We start from the raw sequence: 24,859 nt of genomic DNA, 5'->3' as shown, positions 1-24,859 counted from the left end.
GCTTCAGTCCAATCACCCTGAATAAGAGCGCTACTGTAAAGGCCAACTGCGATGTATTAATTCAACGCGTCCGTGAGATCCAGGCTCAGCTAGAGAAGATTGACAAGGAGCTGATAAAGATGCTGGAACCTGACTTATATGAGAAACTGAAGACAAAAGATCTGTCTATTCCTGAACGTGCAAAAGTTTCAGGAGTTCTTCGTGGAATTCAATGTGGTTTTGCAGGCTTTGCAGCCCCTTTTCTGGTCGGTTGGTTATTTAAAAACGTGGCGATTCTGGCAGGCATAACAGGCACATGTGGGGTCATTGCCACTGGGTTATTAGGCTGTGTTGTCTTTGGGGTGCTATTCATGGGGATCGATATGATTTTTCAGGCCATCCTAGGGAGTATTGAGCGTGATCGGCTTAAGCAAGCTCTTAAAGAGTATGACGATGCTTTAGAGGATTTCAGGCCAGCTTCTGAAGAATATCAAGATAGCATAACCGAAGTCAAGCTGACAATTAAACGTATGGATAAAATTAACTTATTGTCTTAAACATCAACATCAATGGCTTTTCGTGTATGATTTAATTTTTTGTTGTTTATATTGTCAGAAGTATTTGCTTGAACAATAAGCAAGCAATTCATAAATTCAAAAATATCTGAATTTAAATTTAAATAAACATTAGAGTAAATATACAAAATGTAGAGAAACGCTTATAATTTGTGGAGTTGAATACTTAAATAAAAGCACAAATGTCATTTGAACTAAACATCCATCTGTCTTTCTTAATTCAGATAAATAAATGCATGCATTATACTAACTGTAAGATATAAACATGGCTGAATTTTAAACTTCTTACATCTTATTGACTGTCTGTTAAAGGTGCAGTGTGTAAATTTTAGCGGCATCTAGTGGTGAGGTTGCGAATTGCAACCAACGGCTTAGTCCACTGCTCACCCCTCGCTTTTGAAACACATAGAGAAGCTATGGTAGCTGCCACTGGAAAAAAAATGTCATTGACAGACAACTTAGTAAAAAAAGTTTGTCCGTTAAGGGCTTCTGTAGAAACATGGTGGCACAAAATGGCGACTTCCACGTAAGGGTATGTAGATAAAAACGTCCTGTTCTAAGGTAATAAAAACATAACGGTTCATTATGAAAAGGTCTTTATTCACCCCTGATACTATAGTTTTGTATATTATTTTGCATTTCTGTCAAGAGGTCCTTCTAAAAATTACACACTGCACCTTTAATGAAGCAAAAGGCTTCTTGTTAACTGCAGTAACTTTAGTAAAAGTTGTTCAGGAAATCATAATAAACCTTAAACTTACTTCAAATAGCAGAGCTCATTAAGAATTTTTGGGCAAAATAAGTAATTTAGTAATAAAGTAAATATGGATTAATCTTTTTTACGAAGTTACAGTCAGGACCAGTCATTTAATTAACATTTAATGACTTTAACAGGTATACTGTTTATTAGGCTTTGAGACCGAATACTTATACAAAATGTAGACAGTCAAACAGTAATTCAGCCAATACACTAACTTTGCATTTCATACAGTATATTGACACAGTTGTACCTAAACACTTTTAATGCTTTTATGTTGGCCTAATTTTAGTTACATTTACATATTAGGCATTGAAGTTTTGATTTTTATTTCTTTTTAGATTTTGTGTGGACACCTTTTAAATAGAAATGCATATAATAATTTTTTGTTGCAAATAAAAAACTCACAGTCCATAACTACTGTAGATTTAACAGTGTTTAATATATACATTTTAAATCATTAAACACTTGTATGACTTGCCAGTGACTTGCTTGACCCAAGCTGCGACTTGACTTGAATTGCTTGCCATAAAGCAGTGACTTGACTTGATTCTGACAAAGATTGACTCGGACTTGCTTGAGAGTTGAAGGTTAAGACTTGAGACTTACTCCCACCTCTGCTAAATATACACTAAATGTATGTGCTACAATACAAAAGTTAAGTTTTCATAGAATTGAATCTATTAAATAAACAATTTATGTACATAAAAAATAAAAAAGTTATGTTTTTTCCTACAATTTTATTTTAAATTAAGTTATTTAGCATAGTAGGGTCAATTTAACCCCAAACATTAAAAGTGATGCTAAAATTTAACAAGAGGGTTAAAAGTGTTTCATCTCTTTCAGTGCACATTATCTTCCTTAGGCAGTTTGTACTTTTAAGTGTGTAATGGATCTGAATTCTTCATTTAAAACTTAATTTTTAAGCTTGAAAGGTTTTCTGAATGCAATGGGAGTAGATGGTGACCGAAGTCTGGAGAACAAACAACATTCTTCACGCGGCTTATCCTAATGTATCAGTAGTTCCTGTTATTCTGTGGATGTTGTTTATCTGTACTCAATCCCTGGTGTATTTCTGCTTTGCAACCCTTCCTGCTGAGGGATGATCTCCTTTTCTGGCATATCTGTTGCAAGTTAAAACTAGAATTCAGTATAAAAATCCATATTATTCCCTGTGTAGTGTAGGATAATATCATTAAAATGCTGGACTTTTTAAGCACACGTGCTAAATTGTTCGCTTTAATGCTTATATCTTCTTTATGCAAATGTTGATTCATACCAAAATGCTTTTTTGCATAGTTGTGTTTGACACATGAAAACGTCTCGGGTTACACATTTAACTGTTGTTCCCTGAGAAGGGAACGAGATGCTGCGTCTCCCTTGCCATACTTTCTGCCCCCTGTCTTTGTTGTTAAGCCTCACCATTAGTTGTATTTGATATAAACATTCAAATGCACTTACCACTGGAGACGTATCCAAAATGTCACCGTAGTGACGCAGCGTGAGTTCCCTCAAAGGGAACTGTAACAATGTATCTTAAAAGGTAAGGTAACACGATGTAACCTTGCTCGCACTTGAAATGTGTTCCCGCATTTAGTCCTTGAATTTGAAGGTATTGGACCTGAAAAGTCCTTGAATTTGAAGTTAGCTAAGGTGTGGGAACCCTGTATACTGCTACTTGTACTATAAGGAACACATTTTGTAAATAATAAAATATATATTACCATTAAAACTACACAAATTTACTGTACTTATTTGCATACTTACAATGAAAATACCATTTAAAATTAATTTCTGTGAATAACAACCAGTGTAAATTAGTGTGGGGTGGCTTCTGTGTTTCTCATGTGTTGTGTGAATGCTTCATTAGTCTATGTTGTGTGTCGCCCTCTAGTGGAACAAGACATGATGCTTTAAAGTGGTTAAGTTAAAGTGCGTCATGCCTTTATAGTTAATTGGAAAGTTAATTATTTTATAATTCATAATCAACCTGGATGAAAGTGTGTGTCACTGTAGACAGAATTTTCCTTCAGAGAACTTAGTCAACATTTAAAGTGGATTAAAAAACTTTTAAAGACAACTTTTATGAAAGGTAAATTATCTTAATATATATATATATATATAAATATGTTAATAATTTAAGTGTTTTGATTACTTGATATCTGTAAGACTATTGTAAAATAAACCACAGTGTTAAACTTTTATAATGTAATTATAATGTTTATATTGCCGTATGTACAGTACACTGCAGTGAGATTTTCAACATGTGAGGAGTCTGAAGACACTCGAGTCAACTGAACCTCTGCTCTTCTACCGGTTTCATTTCTTATAATGTTTAATAAAGTATCAATGTTATCAGTTAATGTTGCTTATAAAGTCATGAATAAATCATCTTTGTGAAATCTACCATGTTTTACTGTGGTAACTGCTATAGAGGTTGTGATGTCTTTTGTTTTTAATTGTTGATTGACAACAGCAACTTGATGGTTGGACTCGATGTTGTGGGTGTTTAAATAAAGATCAGGTGTTGATATTCAACAGAAAACCACTGAAGACAAATGACAGAAATAAACTATGGCTAAATTATTCATGTGAATGTTTTGCATCAACTCTTTGTTGGGTTTAATCTTTGTATCTGCCTGTTTTTCTGTCAATTAAACAAAATAATAGGCAATACAAACTTATCAAGTGTAAAGGTTTATTTCATATGTTACAAATGTGCGACACTTAAAGTCGAAGTATACAAACAATGAACATCTCTTCATGAAGTATAAGACAAAGTTTAAACCACAGCAGCAATACTGAAATACTGCCCTGTTTCCATTTGAGGTTTAGAAAACCATGAGTGCTGTTTTACAAACACGTTAAAAGATTTCAGCAAAACACCAAACTAGGTTCAAGGTTAAACCACCGGTCTAGTTAAAGGTGAGACTCTATTAGTAGTTTAAAAGTGACCAAACCAGTGGAAAACATCTCTTGGTTTGGTTAAACATGTTGAGTTTTGTTGCTAAAAACAAAAATACAAAAGTATCATGTAAGGGATAATCCACGGCTAGCCATGCATTAAAGGGTTTTAATGCACGACGTAGAGGCGAAGAACCACCCGACGCGTAGCGGAGGGTGGTTGTCTCTGCGAAGTGCATTAAAACCCTTTAATGCATGGCTAGCCGTGGATTATCCCGCTTATACCTTGGTTATTTGCCAAGTTAAAGCTGTAATTAATGTTAACAGTGTAATTTTTTAACAGACGGGTAAAAATAACGGTCACTTTCTTAAGTTAAGGCTTGCACTCCATCCGCTTTAAATTAAGTAGTGCTGAAATAAAACCTGTGCACTTTAAAGAGAGACGCACTTATGTCTCGCTCGCTCGCTCGCTCTCTCTGCAAGTGTAACTGTGTTACTATGGTTACCAATGTTTATAGTAGCAGATTAATTTCTAACTGTAATCAAACTGACTGGAACTACCTGTGCATTAAACGGTTTTAATGCACACCTTACAGCCAATCAGAATCGAGTATTTAAACAGACCATGGTATAACTGCTGTTAAAATTAAAAGTACAAAAAATACTAAAAAATAAAAACAGTATATTAAAAAACACAAAACAATGTTTATTTTGTTTGGCAGAGTTTCCTTTTTTTTAATGAAATAAACATTAATTTTAATATTTTGTACAGAAAATAAACTGTAAACAATACTACATAATTGTTTTAACTGTACAAAACTACCAATAAATAACAACAAAAATGTTTAAAGTATTGTCTTTTGTGATAGAAAGACTAAAATTTAATCTGGTTAATGTATTCAGTTCAGTGTGTGGTTAGTTGATGGTTAGTTTCAGAAAGAAATCAATTTGTTAGGTTTCCAAGATATTTTCTAGCTAAGTTAGGTTATATAATTCATACTTGTTATAAATCGTATGTGTATATAAATATAAAATTAAGCATATTCTTGTGATTATGTTTTTTGGCATACTTAGCAGGTGCTGTTGTGTTGGCTGAGTTTTTACACCGCTTGGAAAACCACCGTCACATACTGAAAGATCAACAGGAGAATCAATATTAACATTTAAACTACAGCTCTGCCTTAAATTAAATTACCATAATGTTTACTGTGGTTTGTTTGTTTGGCATTAATTCTCACTCATTTAATGTAATAAATATAAGTAATGATAGTTAATGGTTTTACCTGTAGTTGGTTTGGGTCTTGATGTTGTTCTTGTGTCAGCTGTTCTATAAAGTCAGTGTTATAAAGTTGTCCTGAACTGTTTCCAGATCTGAACCAACATCCATTATTAACAGCACAAATAGCTGCCACCAGACCTGTTATCACATTTTAAGATAATAAACAATGCATGCATAATACTTATACAGTAAATTAACCAGGAAAATTGTGTTATATTTTTAAGTTAAAAATTAGCCCCTTATGAATGATTTTTATTTAAATAGAATTAAAAGTCCTCTCTTTAAACACACAATTACCTCTAATAAAACAACATCATTAGTTGTATAATCACATGACTGTATTGAATAGCTAAAAAAAATCACCTGTAGTTATCAGAAAGACATTCAGCAGACCAGAAATGAGATTGAAAGTCGTCCATTGTGATGAGTTTTGCTCTGTGATTGTTGTATTGTTGCATTGTTGGAGGTTGTATGAAATAAAGTTTGTACAATTTGTTACAGAAGTCACTGTTACTTTCAGTCTACTACATTAATATATTTACATAACTGAAAATGTACTTACCAATAATGTGCAGTCTTGTGCTGTTACTGAGTTTTGGAGGTGTATCTGTGTTCATACAGTAATAAACTCCTAACTCATCTACAGTAATATTATATATCACCAGACGGTGTTTAGATTGCACTGAATATTTCTTTTTAAATGTTTCATTAAAGTAAAAAGCAGATGTTGGGTTTGAGAATGACTGCAGTATCACTGTATGAGAATCTGATTGTTTCAGTAAAATCCAATAAACTTCATTTGAGTCCAGATCACAGTTTATAGTCACATTTTGTCCCAAATCTGTTAGATGATCTAAAGTCACTGCAGCTTGACAGCACATTAACACATCTATAAGATAAGAAACACAGAAAAACACACATTTATTATAATAACACATGGACTGACTGAAATTTATATATTCACTGTAACAAATATTAACAATGCATTAAACAATGAACATGAAACATATGCTTAAAACGTAATAAACTTACAGAGCTGAATCTGAATAATCCTCATGTTGCTGCTTTGATCTGAATGATTACGTACATAAACACTTGTGTTATTATCAGATCATCTCTCAGTCACGTGAATGTGTTTAGTTGTGCTGCTGCATTGTTTAGTAAAACAGAGAGAATACACAAGACTCCGTTTCATCTGCAGTGAGATACTCATGCTGGTCATCTGACTGTCTTACCACATCATAAATACAGCACATGTGCATGCATGTCACCAGAATATGTAGACTGTCTGTATACTCCCAATTGCTGTTTTAAGTTGTTGCTATAGGTGCTCACTCCTCATCAAATGTATTTCTGCCTCAATTTAAGTTTAAAGTTTTCAGTAGAGGGCGCCAGACAACAGAGAGATGAATAAACAACACATGACTTCTCTTTAATATGTGACAGGATGTCTTTAAAGCTGTCTGTCTGTCTGTCTGTCTGTCTGTCTGTCTGTCTGTGAGTTTGACTTCCTCTCAGTGTATTTGTGAAAAAAAACAAGAAACATTCATGTGAAAGCATTTTAACCAAGAGATCAACATGAAGATCATTCAGCTTCTAATCTGTAAGTCTAAACTATAACTGTTTTAAAAAATAATTATTTATTTTGTGTGAAATTTATAATAGTTTTTACAATTATTTTGACTCTAGATCTGTTCGTATTGTGTCAAGCTGCGGAGACTTTGGATCAACTCACAGATTTGGGTCAAAATGTGACTATAAACTGTGATCTGGATGAAGAAGAGATTTATTGGTTGTTACTGAAAACATCAGATCCTCCTGTGATGATATTACGCACTTTATCATCAACAGCTTTTCTCTTCAACAAAACATTCAGACACAAATATTCACTTCAATCTAAAAATAATCTATAAATAACATCACTATTAATGAATTAGGAGTTTATTACTGTATGAAGATGAATACAACACCACCTCCAAAATTCAGCAGTGGCACCAGACTACATGTGAATGGTAAGGGCCTGTGATTCCTCTGTAATATTTTGATTTTTTTTAAACAGCTTAAAGCTCAACACATAACAATAGCATTCATTAGATTTGACTTTAAATCTTTATTCACAGAGGACTCATCAGCTCACAGTCAGATTGAAGTTGATTATATTCATCAGAATCATACAGTAGTCAAATATATTGAACCGAATCAAACACAATGGATGATTATTATTCTCATATCTTTTCTATTAAATGCTCTTCTGGTCATTGTGGTCATTGGTGAGTTATTTACTTTAACTTGAATAAAATATTCAGTAATGTGCCTCCATATTTAAAATAGTGTAACACAACATCTCTGTTTGTTAGCTTGTGTGTGTTATTACTGTAGAGAAAACACAAAACATCAAGATAAAAGATTACAACAGAGTCAGTTTGTGTCTCCAGATCAACTTCAAGAGTCAAAGAGCTTTACACTGGTAAATCACACAAAACACATTAAAACTGTTATGTAAATAAATCATTGATTTGATTATCAAATTTCTCACTGTTAAGATAATCAGTTGGTTATATGTGTGCTCTTACTAATACTAGTAGTTCATCTTTGACTCTTTCAGTACACCGCTGTGAGCTTTTCCTCATCAGGAAGAGTCTGAACACAGTCAAGTCAACTCTGACATCTTGTGATTAATTTAATGATGTGCTTGATCCTGATGGTTGTAAAATGTTAGGAAATAAAAAAATTAAGTTGTTCAAAATAAACTGGGTATAAAAGAGAAAAACTTTAAACTTTTACTGTTGTGATTTGTCAATGCACCGTTATAAAACACTGTTACCAAAATCTGAAATATAACACTCAAATAAAAATGCTTAGCGTCTTTTGCCAGATAACTGTGGATGAATAAGATGGTCGCAATTCTGTAAAGACTTAAACTGTTATAACATAACCAATGGACATTTACTTGCACTTCCTCATTTTTCCACTCCTCGTGTAGTTTTATACCACAACTAAAACAAAAGGTTTAAATTTCCTATTTGTAAGTATTCACAATCCTGAAATAAACACAATCTGTGAAATCTCTAACATTAATCATTTATTTAAACAATACATTTCTTTACACATAATAAACCAAACCCCTCTGACTGACAGCACTTATCTGTGTTGAAATCACTGGTTTAAAGTTATACTGTATATTATTATACTGATTATATTTTTCCCGTAGCTCATTTAGTTGACCATTGGCCATTTGTTTAATTCAAATATATGGAAACACTTTACAATAATAAAGTATTTGTTAACATTAGTTAAATTTGTTAACAATGCACAATGAACACTCTAAAAACAAACGGTGCTATATAGCACCAAAAGTGGTTCTTTGCTCGTAATCATAGAAGAACCATTTTAGTGCCATATAGCACCTGTGAAGCACCTGTTAGCACCAGTGTAGAACCATATAGGGGCCATATAGCACCACATATGGTTCTACATAGCACTATATGGTTCTACACGGGTGCTTCACATGTGCTTCACCGGTGCAATATGGCACTAAAATGGTTCTTCTATGATTACGAGCAAAGAACCACTTTTGGTGCTAACTAACATGGACAATTGTTTTAGCATATAACAATAACAAAGATGAATAAATGATGAAAAAATATTTATATCTTCCAAATGCATAAATAATTAAATAAGTATTTAGAAATGACAGGCAGTCTGTTTGGCTTTTATAAGTCTGTTTTTAAAGTGTCATGAGTTATTTGGTTATTAATAATAGTCGTGTTCATTTACCACAGATATGTGCTGATACCACACAGAGGTGTTTTTTTCCTGTCTGGTCTCTGCAGTAGAGGTTTTATTCAAACGCTCAGCCGTTTTAAACTAAACAACAACATGAAGATTATTCAACTTCAGTTTTGTGAGTTTATTATAAATGTTTTGACTATCTTTTTATACATTTGTAAACTTGAAAGTTTTTGTTATAAATTGTTTTGTACAGTCGTTTTAAGAGACTGTGATCGCATGATGTTTTTTATTATCTTATAGATGTGTTAATGTTGTGTCAAGCTGCAGAGACTTTAGATCAACTAACAGATTTGGGACAAAATGTGACTATAAACTGTGATCTGGATATAAATGATGTTTATTGGATTTTACTGAAACAATCAGATTCTCATACAGTGATACTGCAGTCATTCTCAAACCCCACATCAGCTTTTTACTTTAATAAAACATTTAAAAAGAAATATTCAGTACAATCTAAACACCGTCTGGTGATATATAATATTACTGTAGATGAGTTAGGAGTTTATTACTGTATGAACACAGATACACCTCCAAAACTCAGTAACACCACAAGACTGCACATCATTGGTAAGTACATTTTCAGTTATGTAAACATATTAATGTAGTAAACTGACAGTAATAGTGACTGCTAAACTCTACAAACTTTATTTACAGAACCGACTCAACTGACTGAGTTCAGTAAAACAATCACACAACATTCAACAATACAACAGAGCAACAATCAGACAACTATAACTGAGCAAAACTCAACACAATGCACAACTCTCATCCTCATTTCTGGTCTGATGATTGTTTTGCTGTTCATTACAGGTTATATTTTTAGCTATTCAATACAGGTGATATTTTTAGCTATTCAATACAGTCATGTGATTTTAAACTATAATGATGTTGTTTTATTAGAGGTAATTGTGTAAAAATATTTTTAAGAGGGGCTAAATAAAGATAATTCATAAGAGGCTCATTCATAACTTTAGGCATAGGTGACCTGCAATGTTATCATACTTTCTGTTTAAAAATATAACATCATTTTCCTGGTTAATGTATAAGTATTATGCATGCATTGTTTATTATTTTAAATTGTGATAAAAAATTGTGCAAAACCAGGTCTGGTGGCAGCTGTGTGTGCTGTTAATAATAGTTGTTGGATCAGATCTGGAAACAGTTCAGGACAACTTTATAAAACTGATTTTATAAAACACCTGACACAAGAAGAACATCAAGACCCAAACCAACAACAGGTAAAACCATTAACTATCATTACTTATATTCATTACATTAAATGAATGCAAACAAACAAACCCCAGTACACTACTGGTTGGATTTCATTGTGAAACATAAATTTAGTTTAAGGCACAGCTGTTGTTTAAATGTTAATAGTGATTCTCCTGTTGATCTTTCAGTATGTGACGGTGGTTTTCCAAGCAGTGTAAAAACTTGTAGTCAAACCACGACAGCACCCATGCTATAAGGACGCCAAAAACAATATGCTTGATTTTATACTTATATACACTTACAATTAATAACAAGTATGAATCATATAACCTAACTTAGCTAGAAAATATCTGATTTCTCTCTGAAACTAACCATCAACTAACCACACACTGAACTGAATACATTAACCAGATAAAATTTTAGTCTTTTTATCACAAAAGAAAATACTTTAAACTTTAGACCTTTTTGTTGTTGGTTATTGGTAGTTTTGTATATTTAAAGAAATTGTGTACACTGAAAAAAATGATTCATTGAATTTAATCAATTTTTTTAAGGTAAGTGGTTGCAATCAATTTATTTAAGCTACATTTAAACAAAAAAGATTAGTAACGTAAAATGAAATATAAAACTTTTGTTTAAATGTAGCTTAAATGAATTGATTGCAACCACTTACCTTAAAAAAATTGATTAAATTCAATGAATCATTTTTTTCAGTGTAGTATTGTTTACAGTTTATTTTCTATACAAAAAAGTAAAATCAATGTTTATTAAAATCAATGTTTATTTAAATTAAAAAAGGAAATTCTGCCAAACAAAATGAACATTGTTCTGTGTTTCTAATAAACTGTTTTTATTTTTATTTTTTTGTATTTTTTGTACTTTTCATTGTAACAGCAGATGATTTTTTTTTTTTTGCCAAAAGTAGGCAACTCATGTTTAACAAAACCCAGAGATGTTTTCCACTACTTTGGTCACTTTAAAACTATAGAGGTTCACCTTTAACTAGACCGGTGGTTTAACCTTGAACCTAGTTTGGTGTTTTGCTGAAATCTTTTAACGTGTTTGTAAAACAGCGCTCATGGTTTTCTAAACCTCAAATGGAAACAGGGCAGTATTTCAGTATTGCTGCTGTGGTTTAAACTTTGTCTTATACTTCATGAAGAGATGTTCATTGTTTGTAAACCTCGACCTTTATATTCAGTGTCACACATTTGTAACATATGAAATAAACCTTCACACTTGATAAGTTTATATTGTCTATTATTTTGTTAATTTTTAATGTTCTATTAAACCCAACAAAGGGTCGATGCAAAACATTCACATTAATAATTTAGTCATAGTATATTTCTGTCATTTGTCTTCAGTGGTTTTCTGTTGAATATCAACACCTGATCTTTATTTAGACTTTATATAAACTCCCACAACATCGAGTCCAACCATCAAGTTCCAGTTGTCAATCAACAATCAAAAACAAAAAAAATTATAACCTCTATAGCAGTTACCACAGTAAAACATGGTAGATTTCACAAAGATGATTTATTTATGATATATTTATAATCAACATTAACTGATAACATTGATACGTTAGAAGAGCAGAGGTTCAGATGACTCGAGTGTCTTCAGACTCCTCACATGTTGAAAATCTCACTGCAGTGTACTGAACATACGGCAATATAAACATTTATTAAAATTTCATTTTAAAAATTTAAAACTGTAGTTTATTTTACTACAGTCTTACAGATATCAAGTTTAAAAAATCACTTTTTAGTACATTTACAGTACTGTGCATAAGTCTTAGGCCACCATGCCAGCAATAATTTGTTGTTTCGGTATTGGTATAGTGATAATTATTTCTCAGTCTCTTTATTAGAATAAAACCAAAAAATACAGGACATTGTTTGTAATATTATAAACAGTATAAAAGTATGAGCTAAAGTGTCAAGAATTTAGAGTAAACTTCCACTTCAGCAAAAGCAGGCAGCTGGATCTCTTAAACCTAAATGAAATTAAATCCTAATTTCTAATCGAACGACTTAATGACTTCAGTCTGTTTAAAAAAGCTCAAGATGTATTTCGTGCCAAGAGAGGTCAACATTAAATACTGACTGAATGCATGAAGAAGAAAATAATGTTTACTGTATTTCTGTTTGTATCTTAATAAAAAGAGAGAAAAAGAAATAATGATTGACATTAAAACTTTGCTAAAACAACAATGCTGGTGGTGGTGGCCTAAAACTTTTGTACAGTACTGTATTTAAATTATATATAAAGATAGTTTACCTGTACTCGGCTCATCTCTTCGTGTTGTTTTAGATAGACGTGTTTAGTCTGCTGTAGATCTGTATCCTGAAGCTTTAATCTTTCTTTAGAGTAACAACTAACTACTGGAGAAATAAACATGAATATTATTATAGTCACATTACTGTATATTTAATTGTATGTGTTTAATAAAAATAACTCACCAGTGATGACAATGATCAGAGCGTTTAGTAGCGCAGATATAATGATGATAAAGTGCCATTGTGTCTCATTGTGTTGAATACACTTCACTAAAGTCTCATTCAGATACAATGAGAACTTTGTGAGTTCAGTCGGCTCTGAACGGAAAATAATTTTTTTATCTAATAATGACTAATTGTCAACAATTTCATTTTTTTAAACAATTGGTAAATGATGCTGTTATAGTATTTAAATAACTTGGCAATTAATTATAAATACTTACTAATGATGTGCAGTCTTGTGCTGGTACTGAGTTTTGGAGGTGTATCTTTGTTCATACAGTAATAAACTCCTAACTCATCTACAGTAATATTATATATCACCAGACGGTGTTTAGATTGTACTGAATATTTCTTTTTAAATGTTTTATTAAAGTAATGGGCTGATTTTGAGAATGAACGCAGTATCACTGTATGAGAATCTGATTGTTTCAGTAAAATCCAATAAACTTCATTTGAGTCCAGATCACAGTTTATAGTCACATTTTGTCCCAAATCTGTTAGTTGATCCAAAGTCTCTGCCGTTTGACACGATATGAACAGATCTAGAGTCAAAATTATTTTATAAAAGTATTTTAAATTTCACAATGAATAATGTATTGTTGTCTATGCAGTAAGACTTACAGATTAGAAGCTGAAAGATCTTCATGTTGATCTCTTGCTTTTGCATGAAGGTTTCTTGTTTCTTTCACAAAGAACTGCGATACATCTTTACTTGAGACCAAAGTGAGAGACATTTCACACAAACCACTGAGAGGAAGTCATAATGAAACACTCCCTTTATATCCTCATGTGTTGGGTTTTGTATTTTCTTCCTCAATTTAAGCTACAGTCAAACAATTACACTGACAGATTCCCAGAAACTGAGCTTTATAAAGTCTGCATATGTTTTATCCAAAACCACTGACCCACATAGTGTTAAGAAGACATTTGTCCAATATATTTTCTCACTGTGGAGCCACACAATGTCAATAATGATGGTTTTGCTATAGGCCACAAGGCACGGGCAGCTTTGAAGGCCTCATCTGTATGTCAAAATCACACTAATATAAACAAAACCTCTCTGTTGTCTGGCGCCCTCTACTGGAAACAGTGGCGGAGCTAGACTTTTAAAACAGGGGTGGCAAAGGGGTGACGAGGTATTATTTTGGGGGGTCAATATACAAAGTGTTCAAGTACACTGTATATAGATTAAATTAAAGTTGTTTATTTTCCTAAATGTACACAATTATATATGTATTAAGTATACAGCAAAAATAGAACAACTGGGATCTGTTTGGAGTGGACCTGATCTGCACCTGACTTTTGCTTCTTTATAAAGAAGTTGGTAATATCGTCCCTATAGTTACACACCTCATGAAGAAACCAAAATTTTGAACAATTTGCTTGTTATTATTTACCAAGTACACCGTTACTAATAATACAAATATTAAAATAATACACTACGACAAAATCTGAGTATATTGAGGTCTAGCCTATTTGACAACACAAGGAATATTGCTTACAGACATCTAGACATGTTATGTTTAGGGAGGAGGGAACTAGTTTCCGTTAACTTTAATGTACTTATGTAAATAGACTTCTGTCCCTCACATTAAGCTATGGAATGGCTTCAGATGACTTTGTGAAATTATAATCCAACCCTCTCAGACCCAAGTCACCCAAACTGACGTTTAAAAAGCGTGAGGCGCCGAAAAGCGCGCTGTTTACAACCCTGTTCTTCTTCTTCTTCTTCTTCTTCTTTGGTGTTTAGCGGCAGCTTGCATCCAGTTTGTTGCACTACTGCCATCTTCTGCTCATACTTGTCTCCTCCTAAATTCTCTTATCCAGTCCAGTTTCTTTTAAATAGTCAAAAAAATAACTTGCTCCTTGTCCCTTTCCCGCTAAATATAAGATATTTTTAACACTTACATCTATTTGCTCAACACTCTGTAGCTGTGCCATCACTTCTTGCCTTTCCTGAATATATTTCCCACATGATATAAGGATATGCTCTTACAACCCTGTTCTATATCCACGGTCGTTTTATTAAGTTCAATATGCTGCATTACACGTGACAATATGAATAAGCCTACCCGATTGTTGCTGAACATTTGCTAACGACAAGTTTTTTATTGTTTTAAGCATCTTCACGCAGGCGTGACAGTATTAGTCAGTTTCACAAGACTAGTAATGCTCATTGAAGTATTAATGCTAAGCACTACAGTGCAATGTCTTCCTTACTTCCCGTTAAAACAGTACTTCGTTTAATTTAATACCAATAAAAGCCGTACATACCAGCAAAACGTTCTTCATCGATCATGTGCGTGTTGGCGCGTTATGTTTTGGAGTACGAAGGAGCTGCGTGTCAGCTTAACCAATAGGCTTGTTCGACGTCATGCGGCGCCGCGAGAATAGACAGCTGCTTTACGTCAAAGTACCGCGAGAGTGATTCGCGAAATCATACGGAGCAGTTTGCTTTTAAATTGCTCTCGCGGAACTTTGACATCATCCGGCAGTCGGTTCTTGCGGCGCCGCATGAAGTCGAACAAGCGTAATGAAAAGATAGCAGCAACACCACGCTTGTGCGTGCTGCGTAGGATGCATTCACGTCCGCTGGGAGATTTGAGAAATGTTCGTAAAAATCAAACAAAGTAATGTTTTCAGCGGGGTGGCAACAGGGGTGGCAAGGACTTCCGCCACTGACTGGAAAACTTAAACTTGAATTCTATTTAAAGAAATAAGAAATCTATTTGAAGAGGAGTGTTGGTGACAAAAGGTTTATAAGGCAGAGCTCTCCAGATAATGGTGGGGACACCCAGGATTAAGTGGTTCCACTCATGATAGCATGAGTAACATAACTAATGTCCAAACAAGGTGGAGTTAAGTAGATTAATGGATATGATAAGAGTTGAAGGTAAGCTTGGTAATGTAAGGGGATACGAAGATGCATTTAACCTGAAGTACTTTAATGCCGTCCGATAGTGATGGGAGAAACGAAGCTTTTCGAAGCTTCGAATCAATTGAACCAATTGCTTTGAAAATTGATTCAGTTTTTCGAAGCAGTTCGAAACACCACACACGCTGGCGACCCCAACTGGTCAAAATAGTGTAAAGCAGATATGGCCAAACATTTTACACTTTTTTTTTTACAAAATAATAGCAAGATTTTTATTAAAATATGTTAAAAAAATTATTTAACTTAATTTAGACATAGTTAAAAGTGTATTATGTGTTTTTAGTTTTATTTAGGGCAAACAAATGATTAAAACTAACTACCCTTTTAATTATGCACATTTTTGTCATTAAATCTGTCTATAAACAATAAATAGACAAAATGGCATTATTAGTCATTATTAATGTTATTAGTCAGAAGGATAAATGTTTTATGAACTTTTATAATAAAACTGGCCCGAGTTCACCGAAACATATAAGACACTGGTCATGTGATCAACTCCCCCTAGTGGTGAATCGTCGGATTTTCGAAACGTTTCGAAACAGTTATGACGTAATGAAGCCTCGTTTGCTAAAATCACGTGACTTTGGCCAGTTTGAAACAAGCTCCGAACCACTTAATCGAAACAAAAGATTCGTAAATGTTTCGAAGCCTCATGAAGCAGTGCTTCGAAAACGACCATCACTACCGTCCGATGGCAAGGATTTCTGAGTCCTTTGTACTGAACACAAATAACAATGTGTTCATTATTTCTGCTAAACCAGATCTCTGCATCATAGCAACCAAATAATGTATTTCTGTGGTGGGCTGCGTTCCACTGGGCCTGAATTGATGCGGTGACAGATGTGCAACAGACCATAAAACCATGCATTGTTTTGATACTGCAAAAAGAAATATGCTTTATTTGATCCAACATAGTCCAGTCGAACCATACAATATTTTGCTGGAAATTTATCTGACTTTCAGTAGAAGCTGTACTCGTATAGGAAACATGGCACACCTGACCTGTGGACAGGTGGTGACACACCTTATTTTTTAACCCTTAAACAAATCAATGCAAAGTGCATGGGGATAAACAAAAAGAGGGACTGTTTGAGCAAAAAATACAGAAACTTGAAACAGAAACTAAATTACTATAATGTGAACTTTATGCTTTTTATTTTAATAATGTTTTGATGTTTATCATTAGCTTATATTGCAAATTTTCCAAACAAAAATTTAAGGAACACCAGTAAACCACCACGGTCCCTTGAACACCCATTAAAGACATGGTCTAGATTGTAAACTATTTTTCAGATTTGTTCTTCAGTTCACGATTTGGGATTGCTGCAGGAATTCAAATGAAGAGTTCATGAATGTTAATCTCATAATGAGAGGTTATCATGTAGAAATTTATTTCAGTTTTGACCATCCATGGCATGCAAAAACAGTGCCACTCTGTGCGGGCGATTCTTATCCAGAATGCATTGCAATGCATTTATTCAGACAATAGTTTCAGTCTCAAACATTATGGCCACAGTCCATTCATTCATTTCAGCCCATGCATCACATTTAACGTTAAAGTCAAGCCATAGAGGCTTTTCAAGCAATCCACATGAATACAGTCATGTTTACAAGGTACCGGACTGATATGAGTGCACTTGAAAATAAAACGTTGACTTTTCAAAAAACATTCTAGTTTAATTTTTGCAGGTAGATGTTCCAACAACAACTTTAAGTTACACGACACAGAATTGTAACATTTTAGGAGACTTTAAACAAACAAAAATAATAATAATAATAATTAAATAAAATATATAAGCAAGTAAATAAATAAATAAAATATAAATAAATAATTTAATAAATTATATAAACCAATAAATAAATGTATAAATTAGCAAGCAAGCACAAAAATAAATACATAAGTAAACAAACAAACTAATAAATAAGAAATTGTGTAACTAAAGAGCATCAGAAAAGCTATTAATTCCAGAAAAGCTATTCACAACTTTTAAACTATACCTCGTTTAGATATTACATATAGCATTATGAACAGCACTGCATCTCATAAAACATGAGGCTTAATAAACAAGCAACAGACCTACAGCCCTATTTAATGCTATTGAAAACAAAGCTTTTGAGGATAGAGGTAAAGTCTAGTCAAAGTGTTGCACCATCTTCATGTCATTTTTATAAAAAAAATATTTTCAGTGAGTTGTCAACACAAATCAACACAAAGCTGAAATATATATCACAAAATGTTTATATCTCCTAAAGCCTTGTTTTGTGTTTAAAATCTAATGGTATATAATGGTAAAGTTAGAACAATGAGGAGAACAGCATCATCCCTATACAGGTTTGAAATTTTCAAATTACTTTCACAAAGAAGTTAAATTATGTAATAAGGATGCCTAAAGAAATGTCTCAATTTAGCTCTGCTACCAAATCATAAACCTGTAAACAAACCATCTGCATTCACCATCAAATGCAACACTGAATATTAAGAAATATGAGAGACATTAAGAGTAAAAGGATTCTGTTTGCTTTTGTTTCAGGTGTTTGATTCCTGGGTTCTGCTTGTCCTGCTTGGTTTAGACGTGGTCTCACAGGAACATCTGTTGATGAAAAAATTAGGATTACTTTGAGACACAAATATAGAAGAACTAAACTACAATATAGAAACATTATAGGAAATGCACTTTTATAAAGGTGCAAAGTGAATTTAATGGCAAAAAAACATCCACATGAAAATCCTTTTTAACAATATGAATTATAAAAGAAATAGCATCTGTTTTATCATACCTTTAACCTGAAGCGTTGTGCATTGCTGTACATTTTTGGGATCAGGACTGTCAGGGATGAAGCAGCAGTAGGCTCCTTCGTCACTTTGTTTAAGATTTGTAAGCTTGAGGGTGAAGTTGCCTTTTATGAACTCTTTAGGAAACATTTGGGTTCTGCCACTGTAGTGAAAATCTTGCTCTTTAGTGGACTCTTTGCCGTTTTGTATGTCATAAACATTCTTGATGTCGTTATATCTCCAGTGTACTGTAAGGACTTGTGATGAACGACAGGGCAACAATGCTGAACTTCCAACAAAACCCTGAACTGTTTCTTGAAGAGATGCTGAAAAGACACATAAAACGATTGTCACTTTAAAAATAACATTTATTTAGTAAAATGTCTGCGTGAAACAATATATTCATTGCACTTGATTTTATTCAACAGGGTTTGACTGAACAGCGTGAAGTACACTGTAAAAAAAGGTCAAGAAATCAAAACCTTTCAAAAGGTCCAGATATGTATTGTTTAGGTAGCGATATGCTTATATGCTTATCCATGCATTTATGACCTCACAAAATGACTCTCTTAACTCTTTGCTGGCTGGGTGTCCTGCAAGTTAAGTGAATAAGCTGGTGCAAAACGCAGACACACTCAATCAGATTAAAGGCTTATCTCTTTAACCACCACATCTAATTCAGCTCCAAAACATATGACACAATACATGTAGTTAGCTTGATTGGAACCAAGGACACACACATCTATTATACTGTATGGATTTTTTATGGCTTTTGTAATTTGTGTTGGCTTTATGGAAAGTACAATTTTGTTTTGCATACACATGTTTAACTTAAAAAAAAAACTACTTTTAGGTGCTTACCTTTAATAATAAACAGCACAATGAAACAAATGCACTGCAGACTGCAAAACAAACACCAATTGGCATAAGATAACAACACAAGCATTAACGATGTGTAAATCATGTAATTTGAGACATAGATGACAAACATGGATGATGAAACCTCTGGTTACCAAAGCCTATATATATAATATATATATATATATATATATATATATATATATATATATATATATATATATATATATATATATATATATATATATATATATATATATATATATATATATTTTAACAAACAAAACCAAAAGTGTGATCATAGTAAGTATAAATTTGAACCAATTTGCCATTCTTAATTCAAAGTCAAAGTGCTGCTTACTAATGCAGTCAAAATTGCCCATATGATATTTTGGTCCTGACATAAATGTAACCTAAATATCTTTGATATTTTTCATGTTTTAATCGTCAACATAAGCTTGATTATTTAAAATATAAACGTGCATTTACTGTGTAACACAAATTACACACAATTTTATGTAGGCTAGCTTATCAATAAAACACAATGATGAATATGTGATACAGGCCTCTTAAAGGCCATATGACACCCCTGCACAGGTGCTGATAAAATATTGATATCCTCGACAATATTGACCTCAATAATGTTTTCTCGCTTCATTTTTAAAGCGTTTAAGATCATACATATATACGAAACATGAATTAATATCAAATTACCAACGCAATTTATGTAATGCGTCAGGCGGGCAGTTTGAATTCGGTTAGTATTCATGTTTTGTTATATAATGCAGTTCAAATTAGGCGATAGGCCTACATATGTGAAAAATATACTAGTCAACATTTGAAGTGGATCAAAAAAGTTTATCAAAGTTGTCCTGAGAAAAGAATGGGTATTAGGGATTGGTTTTATGTCAACTTTTTTGAATGGTTTTGATCCACTTCGAATGTTGACTAGTGTATATACAAACCGAACGTAAGTAAAACCAATCAAAATACAGTAGTACCCTGGCAAATATTTCAGCACAGCATACCTTTTCGTCGTGGTGTACATATTTATAATCATACAAACAGTTGAATTTGTTGAAATCCCCTACGCAGAAATATAAACCGTGGAGATGATGATAAAGTGACAGGGATGGACCGACGATGACGTACTAGGCTGATCCCCGGAAGTTAGTTAGCCCGCGGCTGCAAAAAACACACACACATGCTGAGTCCCAATTCGCATACTATCCGTCCTAAATAGTATTCGAAACTAGAATTAGTACGTCCCAAAACGTAGTATGTTGAATTGAGTATCCCAAAGATACCCGGATGGTCTACTATTTCCGGTTAGATTTCGAAGTGCAGATCGATCCACACTCTAACGGCTAATATTGCCCACAACCCATTGCGTGCGGGAGGGAGGAGCTTTGTGGTTATGTAAATATGGCAGCCAGACGCAGCAGCGGAGATGCGCCCTCAGCTTTTAAGTGTAAGAATTTAAATGTTTAACCCTAATTAAAGTTATCTTTCATTGTCTCGTAATATTCGGTTGATGTTGTGAAAATAAAGTACCATGGCTGTAGTACTGTGTCATGCATGTGTCTTTTTTATGTATTTCTTTTTATGTTTCTGTCTTAGATTTATACCTTACTATAAACCCTTATGAAAAAAACACCTTTTACTACACTAATCATAGTTTAACCACACTGACTTATTTGTAGTAATACTGTGGCTGTACAAATGTTAACTTTATTAAGAAATATGGTTACTAAACTTTTACTATAGTAAAAGCATGGTTCATTTTCATCGCGGTATTTCTGATTTGCAAACATAAGTATAAAATAAGCATAGAATACGTTAAACAATAGTTATACTATAAACTTTAACTATTTTGACTTTAAAATAAGTAGCTTTCATTACACACATTGTTGCACATGAACATCATAACCAGCCGCCTCACAAACGACCTGCGTTTGGTGTGCGTAACTAGGCAACCACGTTGTCGTTCACTTTGCATGACGTCATCGAAGTACGTCCCAGAACGTGCATACTCTTTTGCTACACACTCAAAAGTACGTACATTTTCCTCACAAAAACAGTACATACTTTTAGGTCGTAGTATAAGTAGGCGAATTGGGACCCAGCAACAAAAAAAAAACATTAATTTTCCCATAGACAATCTCTGTGTTTAACACAAAGCTCATTTATTCTTTTTGTTTTATTAGTTTTTAACACGCACATTACGAACTGTTTTTTATTAAAATCACATTTATTTTCTTTTAATTTTATTTTAAATTCTCATGTATCTTATACATGTCTCTTTCTTTTACAGATATTTTTCCTCTTAGATTGTTTTCTTATTTCTATGTAAAGCACTTGAAATTACCTGTGTATGTGATAATCAAATAAACTTGCCTTGCCTTGCCTAACAAAAGGTAAGATATAGATGATAGTTTTTTATGAAAACCACATTTATGAATTTTTGAAGTTTACATTTGTTTTATTTGAAATTCTGGTAAACGCATTTAGACTTAAAAGTTGTGTTCAAGAAAGATTATCATGTTGGATAAAAGCACTTTGGGAACAGGACGCATAAACAGTTGCTCCAAATAGAATGAAAAAATAAATAATAAAATTGCTTTAATCCCTCTAAAGTTTTTATTTTTATTTATTTTTATTTTTATTAGATAGTTGCTTAAAGAATACATAGTTGAAGAGAACAACAAATCAACAAACAGAAAGAAAAAGGAAGAAGACCAAGGGGTTTAAGTATAGCCAACCCTTATTAAAATGAACCATGTTTTTTGTGGTAAAAGTGTAGTAACCATGTTTTTTTTTTTTTTTGAGTATTATTTACTATTAGCAAGCCATGGTTTTACTACAGTAATGGTTTTTAGTTTTAAATTGTAGTTAAACCATGGTTAATTTTCGTAAGGGAACTGATACATAAAATACATAGCTCTGAATTCAGAAAATAATAATGCAAAATTATACAAGGACACCAAAAAGTGAGCATACATTTATAGTTTTAGTAGCCTTTTTGTTACTAGAGGTGGATAATAATTTAAAGGAATGAGGCATAGTGATCACTTCTAACTTATTGTTATGTGGTGTATGCTCACAATCGTTGATATATAAGTCCGGTGTTTGTTAATGTTGTTATGTTTTCTGCAATATTTGCAAAAATGTTAAATTTTCTTGACCGGTATAAACTTCTTTCAACTGTCTACATATTATACTCTGAGAAAAATAGCTATAAATACCATGTTTTGTAGTAAAAGTAACCACTGATTATATTTGATAAAACCATGGTATTTGTAGTAAAAGTGTGGTTTTACAGATAATAATCAATCTTGTTTAATTTTGTATTATAGCCACTTAAAATCTAAATTGTTAACCCAGTTTTACTTTTTAAAAACGGAACAAAAACTAAATAGTCCTACCCTACAGTGGCGCCAAAAGCTTCACATATAAGCTTAACTGAAAATGTCTAAATATTGTTGCTGTCTGTGCCATTTTACAGTTTAACTTCTTCCACCCTGAAGCTATTTTGGGGATTTTGCCTGGATTTGGCCTACCCAATTTCAAAAGCTTCCCATACCCACATGCAGAGGTTTACATACAAAAGTTTGGTATCATTTTACAGGAAACCCTTTGAAATTACATAAAACACTGTTGAAAGTGCTAAATATGGTTGTATGTGATGTCAGGCCTCTAATAAACACAAAAATAAATAGGCGCTTTTTATGTTTTTTTTTTTTCAAAAGTTTTTATTTGAAAGTATATAACTCTGGCCCTGGGTATCTCAGGTCCCTGCAGACAGTTTTGTTTGATTCCAGCAATTGTCAGCTTCCACAGGAAAAAGGATTTTTTTCTCTATCATATATATGCAAAAGTTATTTTACTCCAACTGATGGGAGGAATAATACGCTTATGGTGTACAATTTCTGCCAAAAAACATTTGAAGTGCTACCATAACCACATACAGTGGAATAAATGCAATTTCTTTATATCATTTTGCAGAAAACCCTTTGAAGTTACATAAAAAGCTGCTGTTTGTGACAAATATTGTTATTTATGTTGTTTTTCATATGATGAAACACCAAATTTTATTTTTTATGTTGTAAACACTGTCTTTGATAGTGTATAACTCTGGTTCTGGATGCTCTAGCAGACTGCAGACAGTTCTGGTTGTTAGCAGCAGCAGACAGTAAACACCCAAAAAAAGAATGATCTCTTTAGCATGTCGCATTCAAAAGATATTCTTATTTTACTGAAGGGTGCGGAAATACATTTTTCATAAAAATATTAATTTTTGTTTTGCACATATAATAAAAAGCTAGGGATTAATTATGCAAACAAACAACCAAAGAAAATGCTGTGAATGGACTCATTGTTTAGAGTAGGACCTAAGAGAAAAGATGGTGTATCATTTGTGGCTATCTGTGCTATCTGAGGCAGTTCACACTCAAGTTTCACATATGTTTACAAAAGACCATTTTTTACCTTATTATTCATTCGATGATTGTTGGATATGTGTTGATATTAGAACAAAAATAATGCTGCAGCCTTATTCCTGAGAGTGAGAGCTTTCATTTGATATAAGACTTGCCCATGTTTGTCATTTTTGAAAAATATGAAATATGTGAATATTATATGATATCAAAAAATATTGGGGGGGGGGGGGGTGATAGTGTAAATTAAGTGTAAATAACTTTCTTACAGTAAAAGATATGTCAAAGTGATGCATATCTGCAGAAAGTAGAGAAACTAAGCTTTCAAACAGTATCTCATATGTGTTACTGGGGTCCATGACGGAGCATTAAAGATTAAAAGAATCTTTTATATTAAGTCAAAATACGAAATTTTGGACCCGGGACAGGGTCCTCAGGGTTGAAGAGGTTGTTTCAAGGTGATTTTATATAAACTAGTCAGTCCTCCTTAAGTTCACATCCTCAAGCTACAGTATAATAATAAAAATATACAATGTTTCACTATTGCTTGACAATCTCAAAGCCTCTTTCTAAGTATTGTGCTCCTGCTTTTATTATAGCTTTCTTTAAATAAGTGATATTTTGTTATGCATGGAGATTTTAACATTGATAATGCTAAGGACCCCAAAATATGATGATTCTTTTGTGAGGGACTCCTAAAAAATACATCCATATAAATGTTTTGCATAATAAAACATTTAAACTGTATAAGATAAGTGGTAATATTGTTTTTATAAAGACAACAGATTGTTTAGAAGCCTAAATAACTGGCTATACTTGTAGTGATGTTGAATATATAAGCCTGAAACTTTCCATGGA

General features: G+C 32.9%; 2 protein-coding genes and 1 long non-coding RNA gene across 3 annotated transcripts; all 3 read right to left on the bottom strand.

Annotated features, from left to right (window-relative positions):
- Nucleotides 1-5,243: 5,243 nt before the first annotated feature.
- Nucleotides 5,244-5,941, bottom strand: LOC135741276 (uncharacterized). Its single transcript, XR_010529409.1, has 3 exons — nucleotides 5,858-5,941; nucleotides 5,499-5,632; nucleotides 5,244-5,345 (listed from the first exon to the last, which is right to left on the bottom strand). It is a non-coding gene; the product is annotated as an uncharacterized lncRNA (long non-coding RNA).
- Nucleotides 5,942-12,085: 6,144 nt separating this feature from the next.
- On the bottom strand, nucleotides 12,086-13,744 carry LOC135741265 (uncharacterized). Its single transcript, XM_065259913.1, has 5 exons — nucleotides 13,621-13,744; nucleotides 13,221-13,541; nucleotides 12,961-13,095; nucleotides 12,779-12,882; nucleotides 12,086-12,155 (listed from the first exon to the last, which is right to left on the bottom strand). Exons 1-5 carry the CDS (start codon nucleotides 13,664-13,666, stop codon nucleotides 12,099-12,101), a joined length of 663 nt encoding a protein of 220 aa, XP_065115985.1. The 5' UTR covers nucleotides 13,667-13,744; the 3' UTR covers nucleotides 12,086-12,098.
- A 3,457-nt stretch (nucleotides 13,745-17,201) lies between these two features.
- LOC135741236 (myelin-oligodendrocyte glycoprotein) lies at nucleotides 17,202-20,742 on the bottom strand. The gene is made up of 4 exons (XM_065259893.1): nucleotides 20,594-20,742; nucleotides 19,569-19,609; nucleotides 18,713-19,033; nucleotides 17,202-18,525 (listed from the first exon to the last, which is right to left on the bottom strand). The coding sequence occupies exons 1-4, from the start codon at nucleotides 20,623-20,625 to the stop codon at nucleotides 18,392-18,394; spliced, it is 528 nt and encodes a 175-aa protein (XP_065115965.1). The 5' UTR covers nucleotides 20,626-20,742; the 3' UTR covers nucleotides 17,202-18,391.
- Nucleotides 20,743-24,859: the final 4,117 nt, after the last annotated feature.

This window comes from Paramisgurnus dabryanus, chromosome 24 (assembly GCF_030506205.2).
Source record: "Paramisgurnus dabryanus chromosome 24, PD_genome_1.1, whole genome shotgun sequence".
NCBI classification, from domain to species: Eukaryota; Metazoa; Chordata; class Actinopteri; order Cypriniformes; family Cobitidae; genus Paramisgurnus; species Paramisgurnus dabryanus.
Note: the sequence above shows the minus strand (reverse complement) of the source record. Positions and strands in the feature narration are given on the sequence as shown.